Genomic DNA, 23,895 nt, shown 5'->3' with positions numbered 1-23,895 from the left:
TTAATCATACAGTTTATCTTTGAAAAAGTAGAGGTAATCGTCATCATCCCTATTTCTGTATAGTCAAATAGACATAGTGCGTAAGTTATATAAAATTGACACCCAAGTCAACACATGATACTTCACGTACAAACTACAGCTGTGACCCATTGATTTGTATGTACATCTGTTTCTGGAGCCACATATTATCAGGATCTTGGAAGTCTTTCGGGTTCATACTTCTTGTATCCATATGGAAAACTGAGGCCTGCAGAGACTCACTGATCTGCCAAGGATCATGGAGTGTTCCTGCTGGGACTCAGCACGGATCTCAGTGCTCCTGAGGAAAGCACAGAGTCGTAAGGGCAAGGGCCACCTCTGTGTGATAGCTGGCTCCAATGCTTCCTCACTGAGTGGACCTCCAGGGAAACTGCTTTTCTTCTTCAAGTCAGTTTCATCATCTCTAAAATGGGGATGATGGTACCTAATTCGCAGGGTTGCTTTGAAGAATTGAATGAAATCATTGAGGTAAATCACTTAAAACCATAGTAGACTTAAAACAACAGTGAATTATAACTGCTGTATTATTGATTTCCTTCACCACTCATGGTTATCATCAGCATAGTCTTCATCATTATTCCTATTGCTACCACTACATGTAATTTATATACTCTTTTTTTTTTCCTTTTAAATTATTCTTAGGGCATGTAAGAGTGAGATTTGTTGTATTTTGTTACTTTGATTTAAATTTTTTAATAATGTATTTTGTTTTTGCATTATACATTATTATTATTTATATTTATACATTATTTGTTTCATTGATGTATTATTTCAAGAAATTTAATATTATTTGAGTTGTATGATTCCAAATACTTACTGGTTAACACTTTATTTAGTAGCTTTATGATATGAGTTGTCAGAATGTAGAGTTAGCCCAACCAGTTAGTAGTTCTGGATGACCTAGGCCCTATTTTGCCAAGAAACCAGTACCCTTTCCCATATTCAGTGTCTGGAAGTCAGAAGCTGTCAGGGATTCAAATAGGAGAACGAGGGGCAGATTACTGTGTGTGGAACCATTTTAAAAATTGCCAAGTTCCCTGCAAATACAATTTCTGTTTCTTATGGCTCCAGAGAACCGAGAGGTGAGAAAAAGAGAAGAAAAAGCCCGCAGTATGTGTACTTCAAAATTGTCATTTCCACATGTTTTGGCCCAAACTGCCTCTAGGGTGGAAATGATGGGAGAAGATACCCTAGTGGAGTTCAACATTCCCTAGTTATTTCTTCTTCTTCCCTGCCTCCCAAAACAACCAGATCAGTAATTTGCCAAAGTTAGATGGTGCTCTCCAAACTTCCAACCCTGGTACACATTGTATTCCTTAGTAACTCTTTGTGGGTGTGTGCTGAGTGGTGCCCTTTGTTCTTGGCCTTTTTCAGACATGGAGTGAGACCGCCATGTTTCATTGTTTGGCTCTTCAGTGGAAAGGGCTCCTAGAGCTACATCTGAGGTCTTTTCCCATCAGAGCTGCAAGAAATGTGACCTGGTGCTCTGTTATATTATAAACAAGTTGTGTTTGTCGAGTGCTGGGCTTTCTCTCAGAGCCCTGTCCATATGCAGAACTTCAGCGCCTTGTGTTTTTTTGTTTTAACTTCTTTCTGGTGCTGTTTCATGTTCCTACACTTGTTTTTCTGTCTTCACTTTCATCTGCTTTAGGTTTATGCTGCTTTATGTATTGCTAAAAGCCTCTTTAAACCCTTTCTGGAACAAAGCAGGGAACGTATAAACAAAGTTTGTTTTATTTTGTTTTGTTTTAAACAGAAATCGACTTAAAGCCACCGGAGAAGTGGAATCTGTAGATCTTCCAAACTGCCACCTGATTAAAGGAATTGGTATGTATGAGAAAATGCTTGTTTTACACATTACAGTGTTGGACCACCAACGTTAAAACACTCATTAACAGTATTTTGGCAAGCAATTAGTGTTTTTCAGCAATTAAACCACATGATCAGCAGAACCCCCTTTGGTCTATCTCTTTTGATCTTATGCATCCTGTATTTCTCTTTTTTTATGCTGACTGTAATTTATTAATTGTTTATGTAATCCTTTGCTTACTATTTGATTTATGGCTTATTCCATGACTCCTCTGAATTCCATTTGTAAATTCTGTTTGTTGTGGACGGCCTCTGCATCCTGAGTTCATTGTCCTATTCACCACTACTGAAGTTGGAAGGAACGTAAGTTCCTTGTAATCAGGAACAGCATTTATCTTGCTGCTACTCTGGAACCAGCATCTTTTCTGATAGCTAATGTATATTTGTGTTCAATTTATTTCATGAAGCATCAAATATACTTGTTTTTATTTGTTTTCTATGTGGTGACTACAGAGGGAAGAACAATGTTTGGGGTGTCCCTGTCTCCATGACTCCATTCAGGATGCTCCACAATGCCTGAGTCTCAGAACTGAACAAACAGGTTTGGTTCTGATGCACAGGATGAGAGATCTGCTCAGACTTTCTCCTCGCACTGAGGAACTCTGTGGATTCTCTGTAATTTCTTCCAGGCAAAGTCTGTGTCTTGCTGCTTTTTACCTTGTTCCATATACCAAAGTCCCTACTATACAGTAGACTCTCAGTAACTGTTATTGCATTATTAGTGAGATAAGTTACGGTTGGAAAGGGGCAGGGGGGAGCAGTACCTGGTGTCTAGCTGTGGTCCTGCCACACACATACAATGTGAACTGGTGCAAAGCATGGGCTTTCATATTTTTCACCTGCAATGATGAGTTTCTAGTTAGGCTAGAAGTTTTTAGAGTCCAAAAAAGATCTTGGGAAATTTAATTATAATCTGACTCTGTAAACTACAGTGTAGAAATGACTAAACTAACATTTTATCCCTTCTAGTCCTTATGTAACAACATCTAGAGGTGGGAGAGACCTTTCAATTTTTTGTTTTGTTTTCAAGAAATTGAAATCCAGATTGCACAGAAGCATTCTGCTCCTCCTAATAAGTAACATTGTTGAACATACTTTTCCGGCCTATTTAGGAATACTTTCACACACATGACTTAAAAAAAAACACAAATGAGGTCAAATTATACATAATATTTCTAAACTACCTTTTTGTTCTTAATACTATCTTTTGGAAACTTACGTTAGCTTAGTTATCTTTTTTCTGTAACCGCACAGTATATTCTGTGCAAAGTGCACATAAACATTATATGTTCAAACAGTACAGAAAGATCTAAAATGGAAAATAAAAATCTTTCAACAAACTCCCCATTCCCCCACAGAAGTAACCCCAGATATAAAGCTTTTTTTTTTTCTTTTTTGGTGTACATGCAAATACATATATGCATATAAATACATTTTTTTCCCACAAATGGCATCTTAGTATAAATGTTTTACAACCTGCTTTATTCCTAGCATGGCATGAACAGCTTTGCATAGGTCTGTTTACCTCATTCTTTTTTAATTTTTTCACATTCCATGATTTATATAACTGATCACTTAATGCACATTTGGCTTGGTGCAGGATTATCTTACTTGTTTGTTTTTGTTTTTTTGTTTTTAATTTTATTTGAGGTAAAATACATATCATGTAAAGTTTATCATTTTGCTGCTTTTAAAGTGTACAGGTCAGTAATGTTCAGTGTGTTTATGTTGTTGGGAAACCATCACTAATGTCCATCTCCAGGACTTTCCCATCATGCAAAACTGACACTTTGTACCCACTAAACAATAATTCCCCATTCTCTTCTTTCCTGGCAACCACCATTCTGCTGTCTCTATCAATTGGACTGTTCTAGATACCTTGTGTAAGTAGAATCATACAGTATTTGTCTTTTTGTGACTGATTTTTTTTTCTCTCTGTAGTCTTAAAGGTTCATCTATGTTGTAGCATGTGTCAGGCTTTCCTTCCTTTTTAAGGCTGAGTAAGATTCTCTTGTATGTATGTACCACATTTTATGTATCCCTTCATTGTTGATGGGCATTTGGTTTGCTAATTATTTTCTCGTACATTTATAATGTTCTTCTGGATATTTCCAAGAGGAATCTCCTTTGGGTCATATTGAATTGACAAATGGGTTCCCCAGACCATCTCAGAAGTCAAAAGGGGCCCAGGATATTTTCTTTCTTGGAGGTCCCTAGTATTTTAAAAACTGAAGAAATGTCCAATATGAATTAGGCACACCCTCCTGCCAGGATGGAGGCCAAAGGCTTTAATTCTCATATGACCTCCATCAGACTGCCCCAAATCCCTCCAAATGAATTGTAATATAAGGACAGCAAACTTTTGTATAAATGCTTTCTAAAAAGGAGTCCCTGCTTTAGCTTCCCATTGCACTGCTTGTTTCTCAGTCAGTTAGACAATAACTCCCTCAGTCTAAAAAAGTTATGCCATATTCCTGAATATTTACTTTAACCAGATTAATGCTTTTAACAGAAGAAGAAAAGTGCAATGCAATATGCTTGTGCTAAAGCAGGATAATTATACAATTTGCGAAAAAGTATACATTCGTTTATGTTTTACCATAGGTGGTACAATCTAATAATGGAATGAGAGTTTAAAGCAATATAGTTAACTTCTCTTAGTCTTATCAGTATATTTAAGGAACAGTAAATAAAGCCTTGTTTGGTGATTGTATCAAACATGTGTATTTGAGATTCTTTTTCTTTTCTTTTTTAATTTTTTATTTAACATGTTTATATTTATTTATGAGGTACAGTATTATAATTTGATGCATGTATACACTGTATCTAATAAGATCAAGCAATCAGCATTTCTGTCTCCTCAAGTATTACCGTTTCTTTGTGTTAAGAACCTTCAATTTTCTTCTTCTAGTTGTTTTTTTTAAATTATTATAGATTACAATTACTCTACTATACAACAGAATTTCAGAACTACTTTTCACTCAACTGTATTTTGGCACTATTATCAACCCTTTATTTCCCATGTCTCAGTTACCCTTCCTAGCCTCCAGTGACCTCTATTCAATTCTATTCTTATGTGGTCAACTTTTTAGCTTCCTCAAATTAGTGAAGACATATGTTAATTGTCTATCTGTGCCTGGTTTATCTCACTTAATATGCCCTCTAGCTCCATCCATATTGCTGAAAATGAAAGGATTTTGTCCTTTTTTTATGGCTAGATAATATTCCAGTGACTCTATATACCACATTTTATAAATCCATTCATTTGTTGATGGACATCTTGTTTAATTAATATTTTGGTTTTTGTGAACAGTGGTGCAATGATCTTGGTCATGTGATTATTTCTTTGATATAGGAATTTTATTTCCTTTGGATATATATCCAATAGAGGTATTTCTATATGATGAGATAGTTTTATTTTCAGTTTTTTGAAAAACCTCCATACTCTTCTCCTAATAGACACACCAGTTTACATTCCTGCCAATAGTGTATAAATGTTTCCCTTTGTCCACATCCTCACCTCCATTTGTTACTTTTTTGTCTTTTTGGATGCAGCCATTCCTAATGGGGTAAAACAATGTCTCTCTATAATTTTGATTGGTATATCCCTGGTGATTAGTGTTCTGAGCATTTTTTATATACTTGTTGGTTATTGTATGTCTTCTTTTGATAAATGTGTATTCTGATTATTTGTCCATTTTCAAATTGGATGATTTGGGGTATTTTTGCTGTGTTTTAGTTCCTTATATATTCTGGATATTAACCCCTGCAGATAGTTTGCAAATATTTTCTTCCATTCTTTACCCTATTGATTGATTCCTTTGCTGTGCAGAGGCTTCTTGGTTTTTTATAATTCTATTGTTGTAGATGTTGCAATTACAAACAAATCAGTGACCATCATTACTCTTACATTTGCATGTCTGTGAATAAATCTTTCTAACAATAAGGTTGTTGTCATTAGGATCTATGTTTAAAATTTTGATAGTCATGGATAAACTTCCCCAACTTGGGAACACGAATAAACTAGCTACCTCATATTTGTAACCCCACTCATACCTGACAGGGTTTACCGTGTAATGTTAGCAAGAGCAAACCCTCATTGTTAGAGCAGTCTTTCTGCTTAAGCGTGCCTTTCCAGACCTGTTGCTGGCCTCTTGTTCTTTACATCTCTCTTTGCAATGTGTTTGGCTTCCTTTTTCTCATTGCTATTTTTGTTATTTTCCTAGTCCTATCTCCCTCCTCCCAGACTGGTTGACTATCCTGGAGCTTCTCTTTCTTTCAGTTCCCCCAACGCTTTCCAGGAGGATGCGAACGCAGTATCAAATGCCTGGTCAACTAGATCTCTGCTGGATAATGCAGACAGCTCTAGGACTAAGGCAGTTCTAGAGTCCCCAGTACCTAGACAGCTTTATCCTGCCTTCTGGCTTCCATCAAGAAGAGCCCCTCAGAACCGGTCCAGCAAAAGCCAGGTGGCATCTGTGAGGGATGTTGGACAAGAGTAGGAGGTTGGGTCAGTGATCTCTTAGTTGACTTTTGCTACTGAGTTAATAATTGTCACATTATTAAACAGCCCTTGGCCCCATGAAGCCCACCTTCTGTGAATTCAAGTCTCAGAGTAGACAATAGGGCACAACCAGATACATTACAGGACAAACTGCCAAGTGTATTCCTGTTACAGCTCACTGGGATGGAGCGCGTCTCAGAGAAAAAACAAGCCTTGCAGCATTTGTATTCTGAACAGTCGTCTGTCTATGTTTGTGACCTTTATGTTGTGATGTGTATGAGCTGCTGTCTGGAATTGGAAAGAAGGAGGAAATATGTCACCTCTGGCCCTTTTCCTGAAGTGTTTAATGCCTCTGAGGCACTTCAAAAGGCAACAGAGCAGAGAAGATGAGTGATTAGAAGCACATTTGGGATACATTTTTAGATCTAATTAGAATTGTGCTTTTCTTTCATTCTTTTTTTTTTTTTTTTTTTTGCTTTTGCCCTGTGGTTAGTACACACCATATGAACATTTGTTGAGTGCCATGTTAGCAATGCACAATGGTTAATAATAACTTGTGGTTATATATTTTTAACTACAGTTGCTTGTCCAGTGGTCTTTGATGGTAAGGAACACCATGTGCTGAACATACCTTCTCATATAGACAAAGGCAAGTAGCTATAGTAGGCAGTAAGGATCAGGAGGACTGTGTTTTTATTTCCTGTTTTGGAAACAGTAGTGGCTGTACACTTGAGGTTAATACCCCTAAGAGGTGAGACTTCTTCCCCCTTGCCTTTGTCCGCATCAACACATGTGTGTGTGCACACACATACTATGGGGCTGCGTTTGCCGCCACTGGAAATGAGCTCTTTGCAACTCTTGGGAGCTTTATACAAATATCATGTCATATCATGCCTTTCTGACTTAATAAATAAAAGTTATTGACTACATATCGTATAGTGTATGTGTCACCATCTATCAGCAAGAAAAGGTAGGAAGTGTCATCTGTACCTAAGTTGCTTTGTGCTTATTGCTAAGAAGGTAGAGGGGTGCATGGATGCTGGGGGATATTTGGCCATCTCTGACATGGAGCTATAATTGCTGAAGTAAGAAGAAGGGATCAACATTAGATGTATTAAGCTAGAAGACTTTCTGGAGAAAGGATTTTAAATAAAAGTGCAGGATATGGATTGGTGAAAAATTCTGTGAGAAACACAGAAGCAACAATTTTGGGGGGGCAAAGCCAACATATGGAATTAACCATAGTTGAATTTACAAAGTGAAGTATCTTTAGAGAGGAACCAGGGGATGGTTCTGACAGAGAAAAGTTCATTAAATTCTAGGTTGAATATTTTTCATGTGCTTTAAGTCACACCAGATGATTCAAATCTCAGATTCCCGGTTTGTAATTTAAACAATTTGCTTTTCAAAGCCTCCATATTTTCAGATCTAAAATAAGGGGTAATAACATTGCCTCTTAGTGTTATAAAATTATATGCAATGTTATATGCAAAGTACTTACAAAGAGCCTGGTACTTGTGAGTACTTAATGTTAGTAGTTATTCCTACCATGACTATTGAATTAGAGGAGAAAAGAATTTCTCCAGGATTGGCTACTCTTGCAATAATCATATCAAAGAAGTGATGTAGATAATAAAAGTCAATTGTGGTGTTCGCTTTAGAAGTGAAAGATGAATGAATAAATCTGGAAAATATGCCAAAGTAAGGTACAGATAAGACTTTTTTTTTCCTCATTAAAATGGGGGGGGTTACAATGAGGAGGTAAAATGAGAAGTTATAATGTGGTTGAAATAAAAATATCTTTTTAAAATATTGGATTGTTTGATTATTATTTGTAGAAAACTTTATCTTTTATTTCATTTTTACTTATTTGTTTATTTATGGTGTTGGGGATTGAACACAGGGTCTCAAGTGTTTACTTTCCACTGAGCTATATCCCCCCAGCCATGTGTATGTGTGTGTGTGTGTGTGTGTGTGTGTGTGTGTGTTACTGTGATTGAACCTAGGACCTTGCACATACTCAGAACACTTTAAATAAATAATTTATATTTTGCATTTGTTTAAGGTTCTTCTGTTTATATGTGTACATATATAGAGAAAAAAAGAATGAAAACCACTCATAATTCTGCTCCTCAAAGAAACATCATTATTTTTTATTTCACCTTGTTTTAATACATATGAACATGTTCACATGGAAATTAAAATTTCTTAAGTAATTTTACTGGAAAAACAAGTTTTGGATTAATTGAGCTTCTATTAGATGGGCCCAAAAAGCAAAACTTGGAGTGAAATTGTGTATGTGTGCATGCGTGCACATGTGTCTATGTGTATCTGTGGTACAGAGCTCTTCTGCTCCCTGCTCATTCCCAGTTGAGAATCCCTGTGACTAGAAGCTAGTAGTTTTTGAGTCTGCTGATCTTCAGTAGTCCTTTTCACAGGGAAAGTTCTCATCTCTACATATAAGACATTTTGCCATGCATAGAATTTCAGAGGGTTAACAGATTCTGTGAAGCCTATCTGTGGCTGTTTAGGGACACGCAGCCCCCGTCCACTCCACCATGCTCAGGCTATTGAGATGTGCCTTCTTTCTGAGCAATAGGCACTTAAAACTAGAGTTCTTGGCATTCTTATTTTGTTTTGCTTCTCTGTACAATGATAGTAGAACAAGCAACAGTGGAAGAAGTAACCAGCTAAAAGCGAACTCATAAATCAAAACCAAAATGGCTGTATAGATAGATGCTGTTTGATTTTGACAACCTAGAAATAATCTTGGAAAAATCCTTTGGAGAGATCTTAAACAGGAAGATTGGATTTTGTGGACTCAAAGAATGTGTCATGATTTGGCTTAATCTAAGCCATTTTTATTTCTCTTTTCTTGTGTTTGGGTCTATTATCTGTCTCTGGAATTTATACAGTGAGACCGCTGGGAAGGCCTTATGTCTAATTATTTGCAGTGCTATGTGAAGTGTACTGCAGACAATCAATAAACAATCAATAGTAATTGTAGCCTGCCTCAGAGATGGGAGTTGGAAGCTTCAACTGGCTTAGGTGCATGGTATTTTTTCATTAATTTTCTTTTGCTAGTCTTTCCTATAATTTAAAGCCTAAATAGAAAGCTTTCTTTGCTTATGAGAACAAGTAGGCACTGTTTGTAAAAGAAGGAATATGTAATCCCAGGTGTTTTATCTCCATTAATGAGAGAGATGTCTTTTTGTTGCAGATTGGATGAGCAGAGAAGAGGACAAGGAAATTTGCATGGTTAAATGACTATGAGTTCTGGTTTCTGAAGGAAATATTCCCCTGATGTCAATTACTTTTATCCAGACATCTGGATGTTTATCATAAGTGTGTACAGATGTCAGCTTGTTCTATATCATAGCTGGAAATGTGGTGATAACTTGACTTTGATTTGAGTAAACATAAAACATCTAACATTTAAAGTCAGAAGTTCAGTTTAGGAAAGGTTTTAGACTGACATTTATTAAAGAGAATAGGGTCCTGGAATAAACTGGAACCATCCATAAAGATACAGACACTCTGATAGAATAAACAAAGTCCCAGTGATGCTATCTCTAATGAATAACAATCTGAAAATGATATTTCTCCACTTACTTGAACTTACAGAAGCTGGTGCTGAAGATATTGACATTCTTCCCAATGGCCTGGCTTTCTTTAGTGTGGTGAGTACCATCTCATTTCTCCACGTGCAGTAGAGGAGAGACAGGGCATTTATTCAGGCCCATAGAGGAATAGCTTGCTTTAAACATGCCTCACTCTTCAAAATATGTTCTGAAAAAAAGATTGATCACGTTAGAATATTCCAGTGCAGTGTGTGTTTTTAAAGTGTGTTATTAAAAAGGATATTTGTGGTATCATCGTGGATGTTAGATTCTACCATTTTTCTGTCTTAAACACAGGATCTATCCTTCTTTCCATTACATATTCAGTTTTAAGCATTTTCCATCTTACATATTCATATTTGTTATTTATTTCAAGCTGCCACAGTCTGGCTGGGCACAAATGCCGCAGTCTGGCTGGGCACACAATCACGAGCCACCACACAGCTTGTAGATTCAAACAGCAACTCTTTATTCCCGAACTCACACCAGCCGTCTACAAACACGTTCTGGGGAAATCCACGTTCTCTGCCCAAATCCACGTTCTCTGCCCAAATCCACACCCACTGGGCTTCTGTCTCCCAAAATATACTGTCTGAATCCCGTGAGAACTCAAGGGGAACTCAGGCAGCAGGATACGCCCTATTCCCAGGAGGAATAATCTTAAACCTTAAACCTGGAACCTAAACTGGGAACGCCCTAAACACGATTATCTTAAACCCGGAACACCCTAATCCGCCCTGGTCCTTGAGCAAGGTCACCTACATTCAATGTCACTGCAACATGGGGTACGCTGGCAAGGAAATTGTCATACCTACTTACTTGGCTAATGGCTCCCAGCATCAAGCAATATACTTTCCCAAACAAGGCCAGTGCTTTTTCTTTCTTTACTTCCCTGAAGAGCCTATCCTAAGTGGAAAATCATTGACTGAGTTTATTTATACTCTTCCTTTTTGCCTTAATTCCTATCATCTGAAAAATAATATCCCTTCTGAGCACATCATAGAAAGACTTTAAAACTGATTAGCCTTCATGATGCTGGCCTTCTTCATTATCCATTGTAATTGGAAATCCAGACAAGTAGGCAGATGAGGGCTTCTGACCCCACTTCTCAAGTTTGGGCAGAGATAAGACTTTCATGGGTCCAGTTTTTTTGGAAGAAGAAGTATCTGATTCTTCAGACTAACTTTAATTATTTTGTTCCCCCTAGATATCCATTATTTTCAGGCTCTGAGACTCAGGAGGCATGTGAAAACTTGGAGATAGTTTAGAAGAGAGATGCAACACTAATAAAATAGTTGTCAGACTTACGGGAAAGGTGAGAGAACTCAGCTTGGAAGAGAATAAGGGTTGGAACACTCCTCAGGTTCCTGATGATTTTATATGAAAGATTGTGAGCCACTGTTAGTGCCCCTGAGGGAAAAGGAAATACCATGGATGTTAATATACACCAAAATGTATATTCAGCTTTAAAAGAAAAGTTTTATTTAATGAATCAAGTGATATTTATAGTAGGGCTCTGGGTTTGTTTGGAAGCATGTTATCTAGAGGCTTAGGGAAAAAACCACTAGAACCACTAATCAAAATTATTCATAACTTGAGATGCAAAATTCCTGGATAAAGTAGAAAGCAGTCTCATTGGGGTGGTTTTTTGTTTGTTTTTTTTTTTGAATGAGCTATTTATTTAGTTATTTATTATTTTTATTGTTGGTTGTTCAAAACATTACATAGTTCTTGATATATCATATTTCACACTTTGATTCAAGTGGGTTATGAACTCCCATTTTTACCCCGTATACAGATTGCAGAATCACATCAGTTACACATCCATTGATTTACATGTTGCCATACTAGTGTCTGTTGTATTCTGCTGCCTTTCCTATCCTCATATCCCCCCTATGTTTATTGTTTGTTTTTGCATGGGTGTGTTCTTTAAACTTACCTCATCAGGATTTTTACCCCCATAGGGATAAATTCTAAGGAGAAACAGTGAGATTTCTAAGCACATAAATCCACAGCCAGTTTGGTTGAGGGGCACATTACAGTCACAATAGTCTTGTAGCCACATTTACAGAAATTTTTTTTCTGCTTTTCTCTATTAATTGTCCTTTGTCCTCACAACATTCCCTTATTGTCGCATTTTTTATTTACTCAGCGATGTGTCTCACACTTCTCAAAGTGTGCTCTTCTAAGTGAATGGCTCATACATCGTAAGATTTGCTTCTCTTCCTAATATTTTAGCTCATTCAACCAATCTATTGTGCAGGCGTGGATTTGAGGGTCACCTCGAGAATAGCATCACACTTGATGAGAAACTGGACAGCACAGAATAGAATATTAAAAAGATTTAAACAAGGTGAATGTACCCAACACTACTGAGCTGTACAGTTCAAAATGGTGAAGATGTTGAATTTTATGTTACTTCTATTTTATCAGAAATAAGGATTTTTAAAAAAATTATTTAAATAATTATGAAGAATTATCACCATCTGGAAGTTCTTCCTGTGCATGTAAACCATGCTATTTTGGGGGGGACATTACTAAAGAATGGAGATTATTAAGAGCTAAAATATCACTGCCATGTAGCAATAGCATAATTCCAATTTATTTTACTTACTCTGCCTGCCAGCCTTGAAGGTATGTAATTGTAGATTTTTAAAAATTTAAAGTGTCCAATTATGTGCATGAAGTGAGGCTTTGTTTTTTATTGTACCATTAAATTTGCATAAAATAAAACTGCATTGTATTAGTAAACTAAAAGAGTGCAGTCTAGTAAAATTTATTATCACCCATGAGGTTTTACCTTAAGAATGTAAAAATGAATCAGCATTTTATAAATAGAAAACTGAAGTAACTAATTAAAAACAGAGAGAGACTTAGAGTGCCAAAAGAAACATTAAATAAAATTCAATACTCATTCCTGGTTAAAAGCTCCAAGCAAACTAGAAATAGGAGGAAAATTCCCAGAAACCTGCAGCAAACATCATTTTTAACAGTGAAGCATTCCATTAATGTCCAGAATAGGATGAACGTGCCCAGTACCACTGTAACCTTCCATAATCTATTAAGAATTCTTAATAACCTAATAAAAAAAAGGAAAAGAAATGTGAGATAGGAAAAAAGAGACAGAAGTGTCATTATTCCCAGATAATATGGTTCCTTGTTTTTTAGACAATCCAAGAGATTCAATGAACAGACCATTAGAACTCAGAGGAGAGTTCAGTGAAATGTTTGGATTCAAATAAGCTTATCAAATGCTGTGGCTTCCCATGGAGTCGAAGAAAACAAAACGCAATGATAGACTCTTCCATTCAGAACAGAAATTTAGTCTCCCATATGAATGTCATGCACATATGCAATATATGTATAAAGATACAGTAATTTTAAAAGTGGTGCATTGGCACAAGAATAGGCATGAGATAGATAAAGAACAAAATAGAGAGTCCCCTAACAGACCAATAAGTAAATGGGGATCCAAGACATGATAAAAGTAATGTTTCCAGTAAATGGGAAGAGAATGGAATATGTGCCAGACACTGTTGCAGGCTGTGGGATCTAGCAGGGAACAAACGGGACAAAGTCTTGGCTTGCATTCCAGTGGGGCTTTGTGAGTATGTATTGGACAGCGACAGTGCTTTAACAAAAAAATAAAGTAAGGTGGAGTATGGAGAGTGACATCTGTAGTGAAGGTGACATCATGCTGCCATTTTGGAGAGGGTGCAGATAAGGTCTGTCTGATAAGTGACATTTCCCAGAGATCAATTGGAAGGGAAGGCATAAATCTTGCAGATTTGGTGAGAAGAGACTCACAGGCAGAAAGAAGAGCAGCCCATGAGCCCTGAGTGAGGTCAGTAGTCATCTCAGTCTATTTCTGTCTTAACCCCTTACTATACTAAGTACTGAACAGTATTTATGTAGGTATGTCAAATGGCAAGGAAGGCAATGGAGAATAGTAAAACAGGAGAAGGAGGACAGGATGTGCCAGATCAGGTGAGTATTTTGGTTAGGGACAACCTTACTGAAAAGGTGACATTTGATACACACATAAGGAAACCAAAGAAAGGATCCCTATATCTTGGGGTAGGGTGCAGGCATTTCTGGCCATATTGAACAGTGAATAAAAGCCCAAAGCAAGAACCGGCTGTCTTGTTGAAGAACATTAAGGAAATTGAGGACAAGTCAGAGTAGATGAAGGAGAAAGATGGGTGTCTGGGTGAGGAAGGTGAGATGTGCTAATCATATGGCAACTTCTGAGTATTCTAAGAACTTTTGCTTATGATCAGGTGGAGATGGGGAGCCACACAGAATTTTAATTAGAGGTATCATATAATCTGACACAATCTGGAAGCTGAGGTGACAATAGACAATAGGGTATTAAGGGCAGTAGCAGCCAGGCCAATTAGGAGGTGATTGCCATAACATGGTGGTGATGTGGACCAGGGAAGTCATAGAAGAGGTGGTAAGAACATTTCATGTTTATATGAAGGGATACATTTTCAAGGCAAAGCCAACAGAATTTGCTGAGATATTGGATCTGAGGTGTGAGACAAGGAAAGGAATTGTGACGGACTGTTGACGAGGACTTCTAGCATTGTGGAGGCAGAGTACTGGTCAGGGGCTTGAGGGTCTCCACAGTTAATATGCAGAGATTCCAGCTCTGCCTGGAATCTCCCCATCCACCAACCTCCTGGTACCTTTTGAAAAGAATAAATCCCTGATCTTCCATCTCAACTCAGCAAAATCCTTATTGTTCAGCTTTCCAGCTACCAATTTTTAATTTTTTCTCTTGTCTTCTCTTGTTTCCTGTGTCTCTGTGGCTTGATGCCACCACATTTAACCAAAAAGTCTTTATCATTCATGTGCAGTTCCCACTTTAGTCCGCAAAATTTCTTAAGCCTTTGTATTTAACTTTTCCTACTGTTTTGGAAAGGGTCTGAAATATCCAGGACTCCACAGCTTTGCACCAGATAAGCCTGGAGGAATACTAATGATGGACCTAAAAGAAGAAAAACCCAGGGCACTGGAATTAAGAATCAGCCGGGGTTTTGACTTGGCTTCCTTTAATCCACATGGCATTAGCACCTTCATAGATGACGGTAAGAGCTGATGAGCTACCGACGTTGAGAAACATGAAGTGGCCCACAGATGACTGTGGAAAACAGATTTGGATCCTATTGATAGGAAAGAAACAATTTTCTCATGAATTATTCCCGCATCTTCATATAAGCAACTTGTTCACTTGCCTCTTCAGCTGGCAGTAAATTATGCTACATTTTGAAATTTCTAACAGCTAACACCTGAAAAATTGTTTAGATTTCATAACCTTTTCATATACCTATGATTATTGTATTAAAAAGAGATATATTTCTGAATTAAACTATAAACAGATTATGCATGAATTCTGCATACGGAGTGGGAAACACTCTTTCTTAAAGGTCAGAGGACCAATGATCAGAAATAACACCAGACAGTGATGGGAAAGCCTGGGAAGAAGAATGATCTGTTAGGTCGTCTAACAGCTGTACATTCAACCTTTCCTTGCCCATGGTATTTAAATGTCAGGGCCTGCCCAGAGGTCCTATGGTTATGTCTTGCAAATTAACTCTGTTCTGTGGATTCTTTAGATGACACAGTTTATCTCTTTGTTGTAAACCACCCGGAATTCAAGAATACAGTGGAAATTTTTAAATTCCAAGAAGAAGAAAATTCTCTGTTACACCTGAAAACAATCAGACATGAGCTTCTTCCAAGGTATTGTTTTCTTCTTTTGTTCATTCTCTAGTTTCTCTCTAGCATTTTCAAACATTTCCCCATAATGAGTGGTCTTCTCACCTTTTATAAGAGCTAATACATATGTATGAGCTTATAGTTAAAACGTAATATATATTACCCATAATATAAGAGTTTATACGTGTGTGTTTATATGTGCATGTATATTTATACAGGTTGAGCATTTCTAATTCAACAATCTGAAACCCAAAATGTTCCATTATCCAAAACTTTTTGAGTCCTAATTTGATGCCACAAGTAAAAGTTCAACATGAAACTTGGACATGAGTCAGGTGTATCATCTAAATATGAAACTTGTTTCACGTACAAATCTTAAAAATATTGTATCAAATTATCTCCTAGCTATATGTGTAAGATGCATATAAAACATAAAAGAATTTCATTTTGCCAGGCTAGTGGCACAAGTCTGTAATCCTAATGGCTCCAGAGGCTGAGACAGGAGGATCATGAGTTCAAAGCCAGCCTCAGCAAAAGTGAGGCACTAAGCAACTCAGTGAGACCCTGTCTCTAAATAAGACACAAATAGGGCTGGGGATGTGGCTCAGTGGTCTAGTGCCCTTAAGTTCAGTCCCTGATTTCCACCTCAAAAAAATTTCATGTCTAGACCTGGGTCCCATCACCAAAATATCTCATTATATGTATGCAAATACTCCAAATTTTTAAAAATGAGAAACATTTCTGGTTCCAAGTATTTTGGATAAGGGCTACTTCACCTGTATACACACCACTAAACACACACACACACACACACACATACACACACTCGATCACACACACACACACACACCTGTGGTATAGTTTCCTTATAGATCATGGAGAACGTGGCATACGAAGATTGAGGGCTCTATTTACAATAATCAGTGTTCTGGAGGATTTCCTTGAGAATGACAAAAGGCTAAGTTACAGGGTGATACTCTTCAGGCACATCTTGATAATAAAGACACATCCTACCATTTTTTCCTGCTGTTGCCCTCATCTTAGATGACTCAGCACCCAAACACTTGTCCTGCCAAGGGAGAATAGCCTGTTTTATACAGGGCTTGTATGCTTTGTATGGGGCTTTTCTACAAAGTGATCTCATGTGGTTAGTTGGCAGCTGTGGGCTAATGGCCCCATAGAATTGGAAGCATTCAATTTGGAAGTGGGTCACTACCACGTCAAGAACATAATGCTAGCAGATAAGGTGGCTAAAAGAGAACCATGTATATCCTCCCAGCTCAGCTTGCATTCACCTACTGTATTTAGTTTAATTTTGATGGATATTTTTAATTTCTACTTCCTTATCTAGGGCATAAGCATGTAACTTCCCATCATTTTTTTCCCCAAGATGCACTTTATAATAAATAGGAGCATAAATACTATTCAGGCAGCCTCTGTATTATAGGGCTCTTTCAGAAAGAAGGAGACCAACCTTCCCTGTAGCTCTGTATTTTTCATTTGACAAAGAAGAAAGCAGCTCTTTCAGAAATTTTTGCATAGGGTAATTGGAATTTAAATTTAATAACACCTTTGCCTAACTGGTTTTAAAATGTAATTGTTTTTAGCATATCAATCTCTCACCTGAAGCATTGTACTATGGCAATTTCATCATCCATCTCTCTGCAAGTGTTTATTGAGTGCCTATTCATTCTCAGCATGTCGACTTTGTGAAGCAGGTAGAAATTGAACAGTCAACCTTAGTTTGACTAATAACTAAGCATGGGCCATCAGGAAGATCCAGCAACTGAGTAAACGGGGGCTAGGTGAATGTTACTGACGGCCTAACCAGCTCACCAGTCAATCAGACCCTCTCCAGCTCTGTACTCTGGATAGTTCTGTCTTTACGTGTAATTGTTAAACCTTACATTGCTTGCATCAAAAACACCCCGATGGTGCCAAGTTCTTTAATAATGATTCTGTCATAATTGCTAAATGACCTATCTTCAGATTACCTGCTACTGTCCAAAGCTGTTCTCTTGCTGATGATATTATAGTATATTACATGACTGTAGCCACTGAATTTAGCTCATCTTTTCCTAGAAAACCTCTTATCAAAAATTTAAAGCACATGTTGTATAAACCTTATGGGTATTTAATCTTTAATATGGATACCAATAAGCTGTTGTTTTCTCTCACATGTTATTTTTCTCTTTCAGTGTAAATGATATCGTAGCTATCGGACCAAGACATTTCTATGCCACCAATGACCACTACTTCTCTGATCCTTTCTTGAAGTATTTGGAAACATATGTGAACTTACACTGGGCAAATGTTGTTTACTACAGTCCAAATGAAGTTAAAGTGGTAGCAGATGGATTTGATTCAGCAAATGGGATCAATATTTCCCCTGATAAAAAGTATGGCCCCTTACAGAATATCTTAATTTCTCCTAAGTCATAAGGCTAGCCAAAGTCTTTGGTTTCTTTGTTGTTGTTGTTTTTAGTTTGCTTTTTGTTTTGTTTTTTCCCCAGTTTGAAAATAACTTCCTCGATATTTTTATATAATCTCATGTCTGCATTATATATGACATATTTACATATAATACATAATTATATGTATTTATGCTAATAGGTTATGTATATACATACAATATATAAACTTTGGCATATATCATTGTCAAATTTAATTTTATAGCCAGGTGTGATGGTACACCTATAATCCCAGCAGTTCGGGAGGCTGAGGCAAGAGGATCAAAAGTTCAAGGCCAGTCTCAGCAATTTAGCAAGGCCTTACACAACTTAGTGAGACCCTGTCTCAAAATAAAAACTAAAATGGTCTGGAGATATAGCTTAACGATTTTTCACTGGTGCCAAAATAATAATAGTAACAATAATAAATTTTATAAATGTAAATTTTGATAAAATGGGATCTTATTATGTATGCATATTAAATATCAGGTAGATCTTTCCTTTCAAACAAATATATCTTTCTTTTATTGACTATATATTTTGCCATTATAAGGATGATCCTAAACTAATTCAACCAATTGTCTGTTGATGAACATGTTAATTAATATTATTTTTCTGCATAAAGGCCATTCTGTATTTCTCATTTACCACTGAAACTTATCCAGATATTTTTAAGGGGAAAACTCCCTAAGAGAGCATTAAAGCATAATGATTAAACTTGCAGATTTTGGACTCATACAGACCTGCATTCAAATCCCAACTAAGACATTGGCTAAATGGCATTATGAGTCCTATCTCTTTGTATATTTGTACAAGTATTTATATAGATTGAGCCCTTAGAAATAGAACCAGTTGCTCAGTTAACTGTAATAAAACGTTAACTGTAATAAATATTGCCTAATTACTTGCAGAAATTCTCTCACTCTTTTTGTGTGCACAACAACAATCTACAAGAAAGGATATTAAATCCTTAACCAGCTTTCTCTCCTACTGCCTTAGCACACTGAGCAATTTAAACTACCACAAATACAACAGGAAATAAATCTGGCATTCCTTGACAACAAATGTCCTTATTTTTGCAATGCAATTTCTCCTTTCTTGTTATTTACTGAAAAGCAATGTAGAATCATTTAATTTAAATTGTCTCTAACTGACCTGATTCAACCTCTCCAGCAAATCTGTTTTTCTCTCCAACTCTCATATTTCTATTACAACAAACTTTCCAGACACTCAGGCTAAACAGTAGTAATAATAATAATAAAAAGAAGAAGGAGGAGTAGAATAATTCAGTTCTGACTCCTTCCCCTTCACCATTCCTGTCCATCCAATGAGCAACTCACCTTGGTTCCACCCATGCCCCTCCCCCCACTCACCCTCCTTTCCCAGCTGCTTGCCTGGCTCAGCTCTCATCCTCTCTGTCTAGGAAGACTTTGTTCCAAGTAGTTTCCAGCCTCCTTCCATCTTTTGCATTCTTGCCTATTTTGTCTCTCTATGGTTCATTACCCTTTAAGGGCTCCCACAATGGGAGCTCTGTCTTCCTCTCTGACTCCTCACACGGAGGCACAGCACCGAGAGCAGAGCAAATGCTCTGTAATTGTTGAACTGTGCTCACCATTTGTTATCATGCCACTTGGTTGTTTGAAAACTCCCGTGGAATCCAATTATTCATCAAATCAAGGCAGGAAAGGGTTGGATTTTCTTTAAATGACTTGCTCCACCCTGCCTTTTTCTGTTATTTTCATACTTTCCATGTTTTAGACAACAAACTCATTTTTGACAAACAACCCTTCCTCACTTCTGCCCCTGTTCTTTGGCACATGTGTTTTCTTTGGGCGGAAGGTGAGTCAGATCTAACCTCTGCTTCTGTGTGCTGCATGTGGGTGCCCCATCCTTTGTGAGTCTTTTTGTCTTCTCAGGAATTAGACTTTTTTTTTTTTTTCAGTTTCTAGACATGAAATAGAAACTTAGGTATTTCATAGGTACAAACCAGTCTGATCCTCCCAACACATTCCAAACATCTGGGGAGAAAGGCTGTGTCTACTTCACGTTTGAATCTGCCATCGCAGAGTTCGAGTAATGATTCCTCAATGCAACAGTAGCCACGGAACAGCCAGTTCAGGCAATGAAATTATCCAGAGTGGCTCATTAATTCACACTCCACAGGTGTGGAGCGATTGTTCTGAATTGATACTTATCTCTTACTCTTCAAGTTCTCCGTGCACTGATGTTTTATTAACTGTTAATAAGTAGTAGTAAATAGCATTAATAAAATATATTCTGTACCATATATTTCTATGTGATAGTTAAAAATGTCAAATTACATTGTGGAATGTAGAAGGCTTTTTTAGGAAACCGAACATCTGTTATATTGTCATTTCAGTGGGAAATATCGTGGGTTTTCTATTCAAATTGATGTCCTATGTTATTTTTCCTTACAAATCTTTTGAGAAATAATTTAATAATTCCGTGATTGTTGTAGTACCACTGAATTGATTTTGAAAGCTTTACTTTTTAAATAAAAATTGACCTTTATCAAGTATTCCTCAAGGACCCATCATTGATTAACTCCTTGGCAGGTTATTATGACTTATTCTTTTATACTGTATTAATGAAGCTATCAATTGGCAGGAAGCCCTAACCAGTATGTCCTTTCCACTAAGGTATCTCTATGTTGCTGACATATTGGCACATGAAATTCATGTTTTGGAAAAACACCCTAATATGAACTTAACTCAAATAAAGGTAAATATTTATTTTTATGTATAAAGTAAGTATTCATCTATTATACCAATACCACACTTAGAACAAATGGATGCTAGTGTAATAGTTCTGTGTTTTTAGATATTACCTCCCTATGAGAGAAATCTCATGTTCCCAGCGATCACAAAGACCAACTCTGATTACATGCAGCAGCCGGTTGAGAGTGATGTTTGCATCAGATTTAGGGCTCGTTCTATGAAGTATTGATGGCATTTGATGAATTCCAATAAGAATTTTCACAATTGAGAAGACTAATAGATGAATTCTCAAATGAAGATTTATGCATGGTGTCAGTTCTTTCAATAATAAATGAAGGTAGAAATTGGGTTCCACACCATTATTATTTTCTTCCTGCTCTGCAACACATATTTTAGGTTGATTAAGAATTTCCTCTCTTGCTTTGAGTTCCTTGAGCTAACTGATCATCGTGCATCTTTTAAAGGAAAAGGAATTCATTTTTTTGAGAGATTGAGCATCGTCCTAATTCTCTTAATTTCAGAGAAGACGAAGAGTGGTTCCAAACCAATTTATTAAATTTATTTTAAGCAATATTGGTGTTTCATAGGAAGATGTGTATAATTTCCTCACATGCATAGAGGCAGGAAAGTTTAGCTCTGAATTATTTAATTAAGTTGCTCATGTCATTTAGATACTGACATTTCTTCACTTGTTAGGTACTCCAGTTGGACACACTGGTGGATAATGTATCTATTGATCCTTCTTCGGGGGACATCTGGATAGGCTGTCATCCTAATGGCCAGAAGCTCTTTGTGTATGACCCCAACAATCCTCCCTCATCAGAGGTGTTTATAGTTTGAGTTTTTCAACCCTCATTATTCAAGTCCTTTAGAACTAATACTCCAATGAACTGTCACAGGGATGATTTGTTAGTTCTCTTAAACCAATAATCCAATAAACTTGTGTGGTGGTTTTGTAATTGCTTTAAGCCAATAATTGGCAGAATGTTGCATTGTTCAAATGCTCTAAGAAGGGTAATCTTTTGATGTCTTAAATTATGGTGGAAATTAGTCAAAAGGCATTTTTATAAAGATGTGTCCTTCTTGTGCGGTATACTGTAAATTTTTAAAATATCCCATTTATTGTCAGTTCACCTCATGACATGATGTTTGTTCACAGTGAAGAAGTGTGAAAGTAGGCACATTAGTGTGAACGTATTTCTCTTAATCTTGAATTGCAATAATAACACTAAATCCAGTGTTGGCATGGCATAACTGGATGGTTTTTAAAAGTACTTTCTTTGAAGGTTTGAGAAAGTAATTTAAACATTAAAAAGATTGGTAACTGCTGTTTTCAACAGCATATCCTCTTAGTCACTGTGGAAGACAGGAATTGTTGGTGGTTGAGTGACATACAAATGTGGTGGCTCTATTAATACTTTGTATTTTCTGAGTAGGTTCTCCGCGTCCAGAACATCCTATCCGAGAAGCCTCTGGTCACTACAGTTTATGCCAACAACGGATCTGTCCTCCAGGGAAGTTCTGTGGCTGCAGTATATGATGGGAAACTACTTATAGGCACTTTGTACCATAGAGCTTTGTACTGTGAACTCTAAATCGTATTTTTGGTGTGCAAGAGTGACAACTTCTCCTAACTATTAATTTTTTATGAATTACTAATTCTGAGGAAATTTAACCAGCAATGTTGACCCATAAATGTGTGTGACATATATAGTTTAGTTCAGTAAGGAGAGGCCTCTTCAGTTCTTATAGCACTTTTAACCTAAAAGGAAAATGAACAGTTCTTTTAAATGCCAAGAAAGAAAGAAGAAAGCTGCTTTTCCATAAAGTGAAGACACTTTGCACAATAAGCCTCGCCTTTGCCTTCCATCTGCAGAAAGTGAGTCCACTGAAACAGTGTGAGTGCTATATCCTTAAAATGTAAGTGACCTCAGTTCCCACATTGTGACCACTGTGAGTGTTCAGAACTACTGATTGATAATGTGTTTTGAGTTTTTATACTTAACATCTTTGTGTACTGTTAAAGACTTGGAATTATATTAAAGACTAACTGAAATCCAAGTTCTCTCTGTGTTTAATTCTCAATGCCTGCTCTGGGGTGGGGCGGGGTGGGGGGTGTGGGAAAGCAGCCTTCCTATGGGGTTTCCTTGGGATAGGCAGGCATGGCCATATCAGTTTCTCTTATTGAGAGCTAAATATCAAGGGACTCTTTATTTGAAAAAAATAAATCAACAACAACGAAATCAACTAAATACTGCAATTCGAATTCTCAATTCTTAGGGACTGTCCTATCTATTCTCCTCCTAAATGAGAGCCCAGCTTGGATTCAAAGGGGAGATAAAAAGTTGGAGCTGTCAGGTCATCTCACCTGCTCGTGGAACAGAATGTGTTGGAAGCCAGGAGAGATGCACTCAGGTGTCTGAGAACATGTGGTCAAGCAGCAGCAGTGCTAGGTGCCTAAATCACCAGGGGAAGATTTCACCCACTCACTCTCCCTTCTGTAAAACTGTTTCAAGCCCTGGAGAGAGAATTTTAGGTGTTTCTTTACATTGTAACCTATCAGCATACTTTTCCTACTCTCTTCCCATCTTCATCATGATCATTAAGATATTTGTGAGGTAATTACATTGTGCCCAAGAATGCACTGAAAAGGTTATGTTCATTATTTCATTTAATCCTAAATGCAGCCTCGGGAATAGGTATTGATATTATATCATAGTTAACATTTTGCAGAGGTTCAAGGTTGCACACCTAACAAGGGGTAGATATCAATCTATTTCTGATGCCAGAGCCTAGACCCTTAACAGCCACATAAAGGTACTGCCATAGAACCAATGAGTATTTCATATTTTTTTCCTTTCCTGACATATATAGTTGGTTTTTCTTTTTTTAAAATATCAGTTCGAGTTCTGTTTCATCTGATAGCTTTCAAATGTAAATGGCAAAAGTAT

At 37.0% G+C, this 23,895-nt stretch overlaps 1 protein-coding gene across 1 annotated transcript in view; it reads left to right on the top strand.

The window, feature by feature from the left end:
- Pon2 (paraoxonase 2) overlaps positions 1-23,005 on the top strand; it is a 30,476-nt gene extending 7,471 nt beyond the window's left edge. The window contains exons 2-9 of the mRNA XM_027955454.2: positions 1,796-1,866; positions 10,037-10,092; positions 14,960-15,125; positions 15,654-15,780; positions 17,955-18,155; positions 20,867-20,948; positions 21,641-21,769; positions 22,381-23,005. Of these exons, the coding sequence (XP_027811255.1) occupies positions 1,796-1,866; positions 10,037-10,092; positions 14,960-15,125; positions 15,654-15,780; positions 17,955-18,155; positions 20,867-20,948; positions 21,641-21,769; positions 22,381-22,539 (991 nt within the window). The 3' untranslated portion in view covers positions 22,540-23,005. The remainder of the gene's footprint in view (positions 1-1,795; positions 1,867-10,036; positions 10,093-14,959; positions 15,126-15,653; positions 15,781-17,954; positions 18,156-20,866; positions 20,949-21,640; positions 21,770-22,380) is intronic.
- Positions 23,006-23,895: the final 890 nt, after the last annotated feature.

This window comes from Marmota flaviventris, chromosome 1 (genome assembly GCF_047511675.1).
Source record: "Marmota flaviventris isolate mMarFla1 chromosome 1, mMarFla1.hap1, whole genome shotgun sequence".
In the NCBI taxonomy this organism is placed as follows: Eukaryota; Metazoa; Chordata; class Mammalia; order Rodentia; family Sciuridae; genus Marmota; species Marmota flaviventris.
Note: the sequence above shows the minus strand (reverse complement) of the source record. Positions and strands in the feature narration are given on the sequence as shown.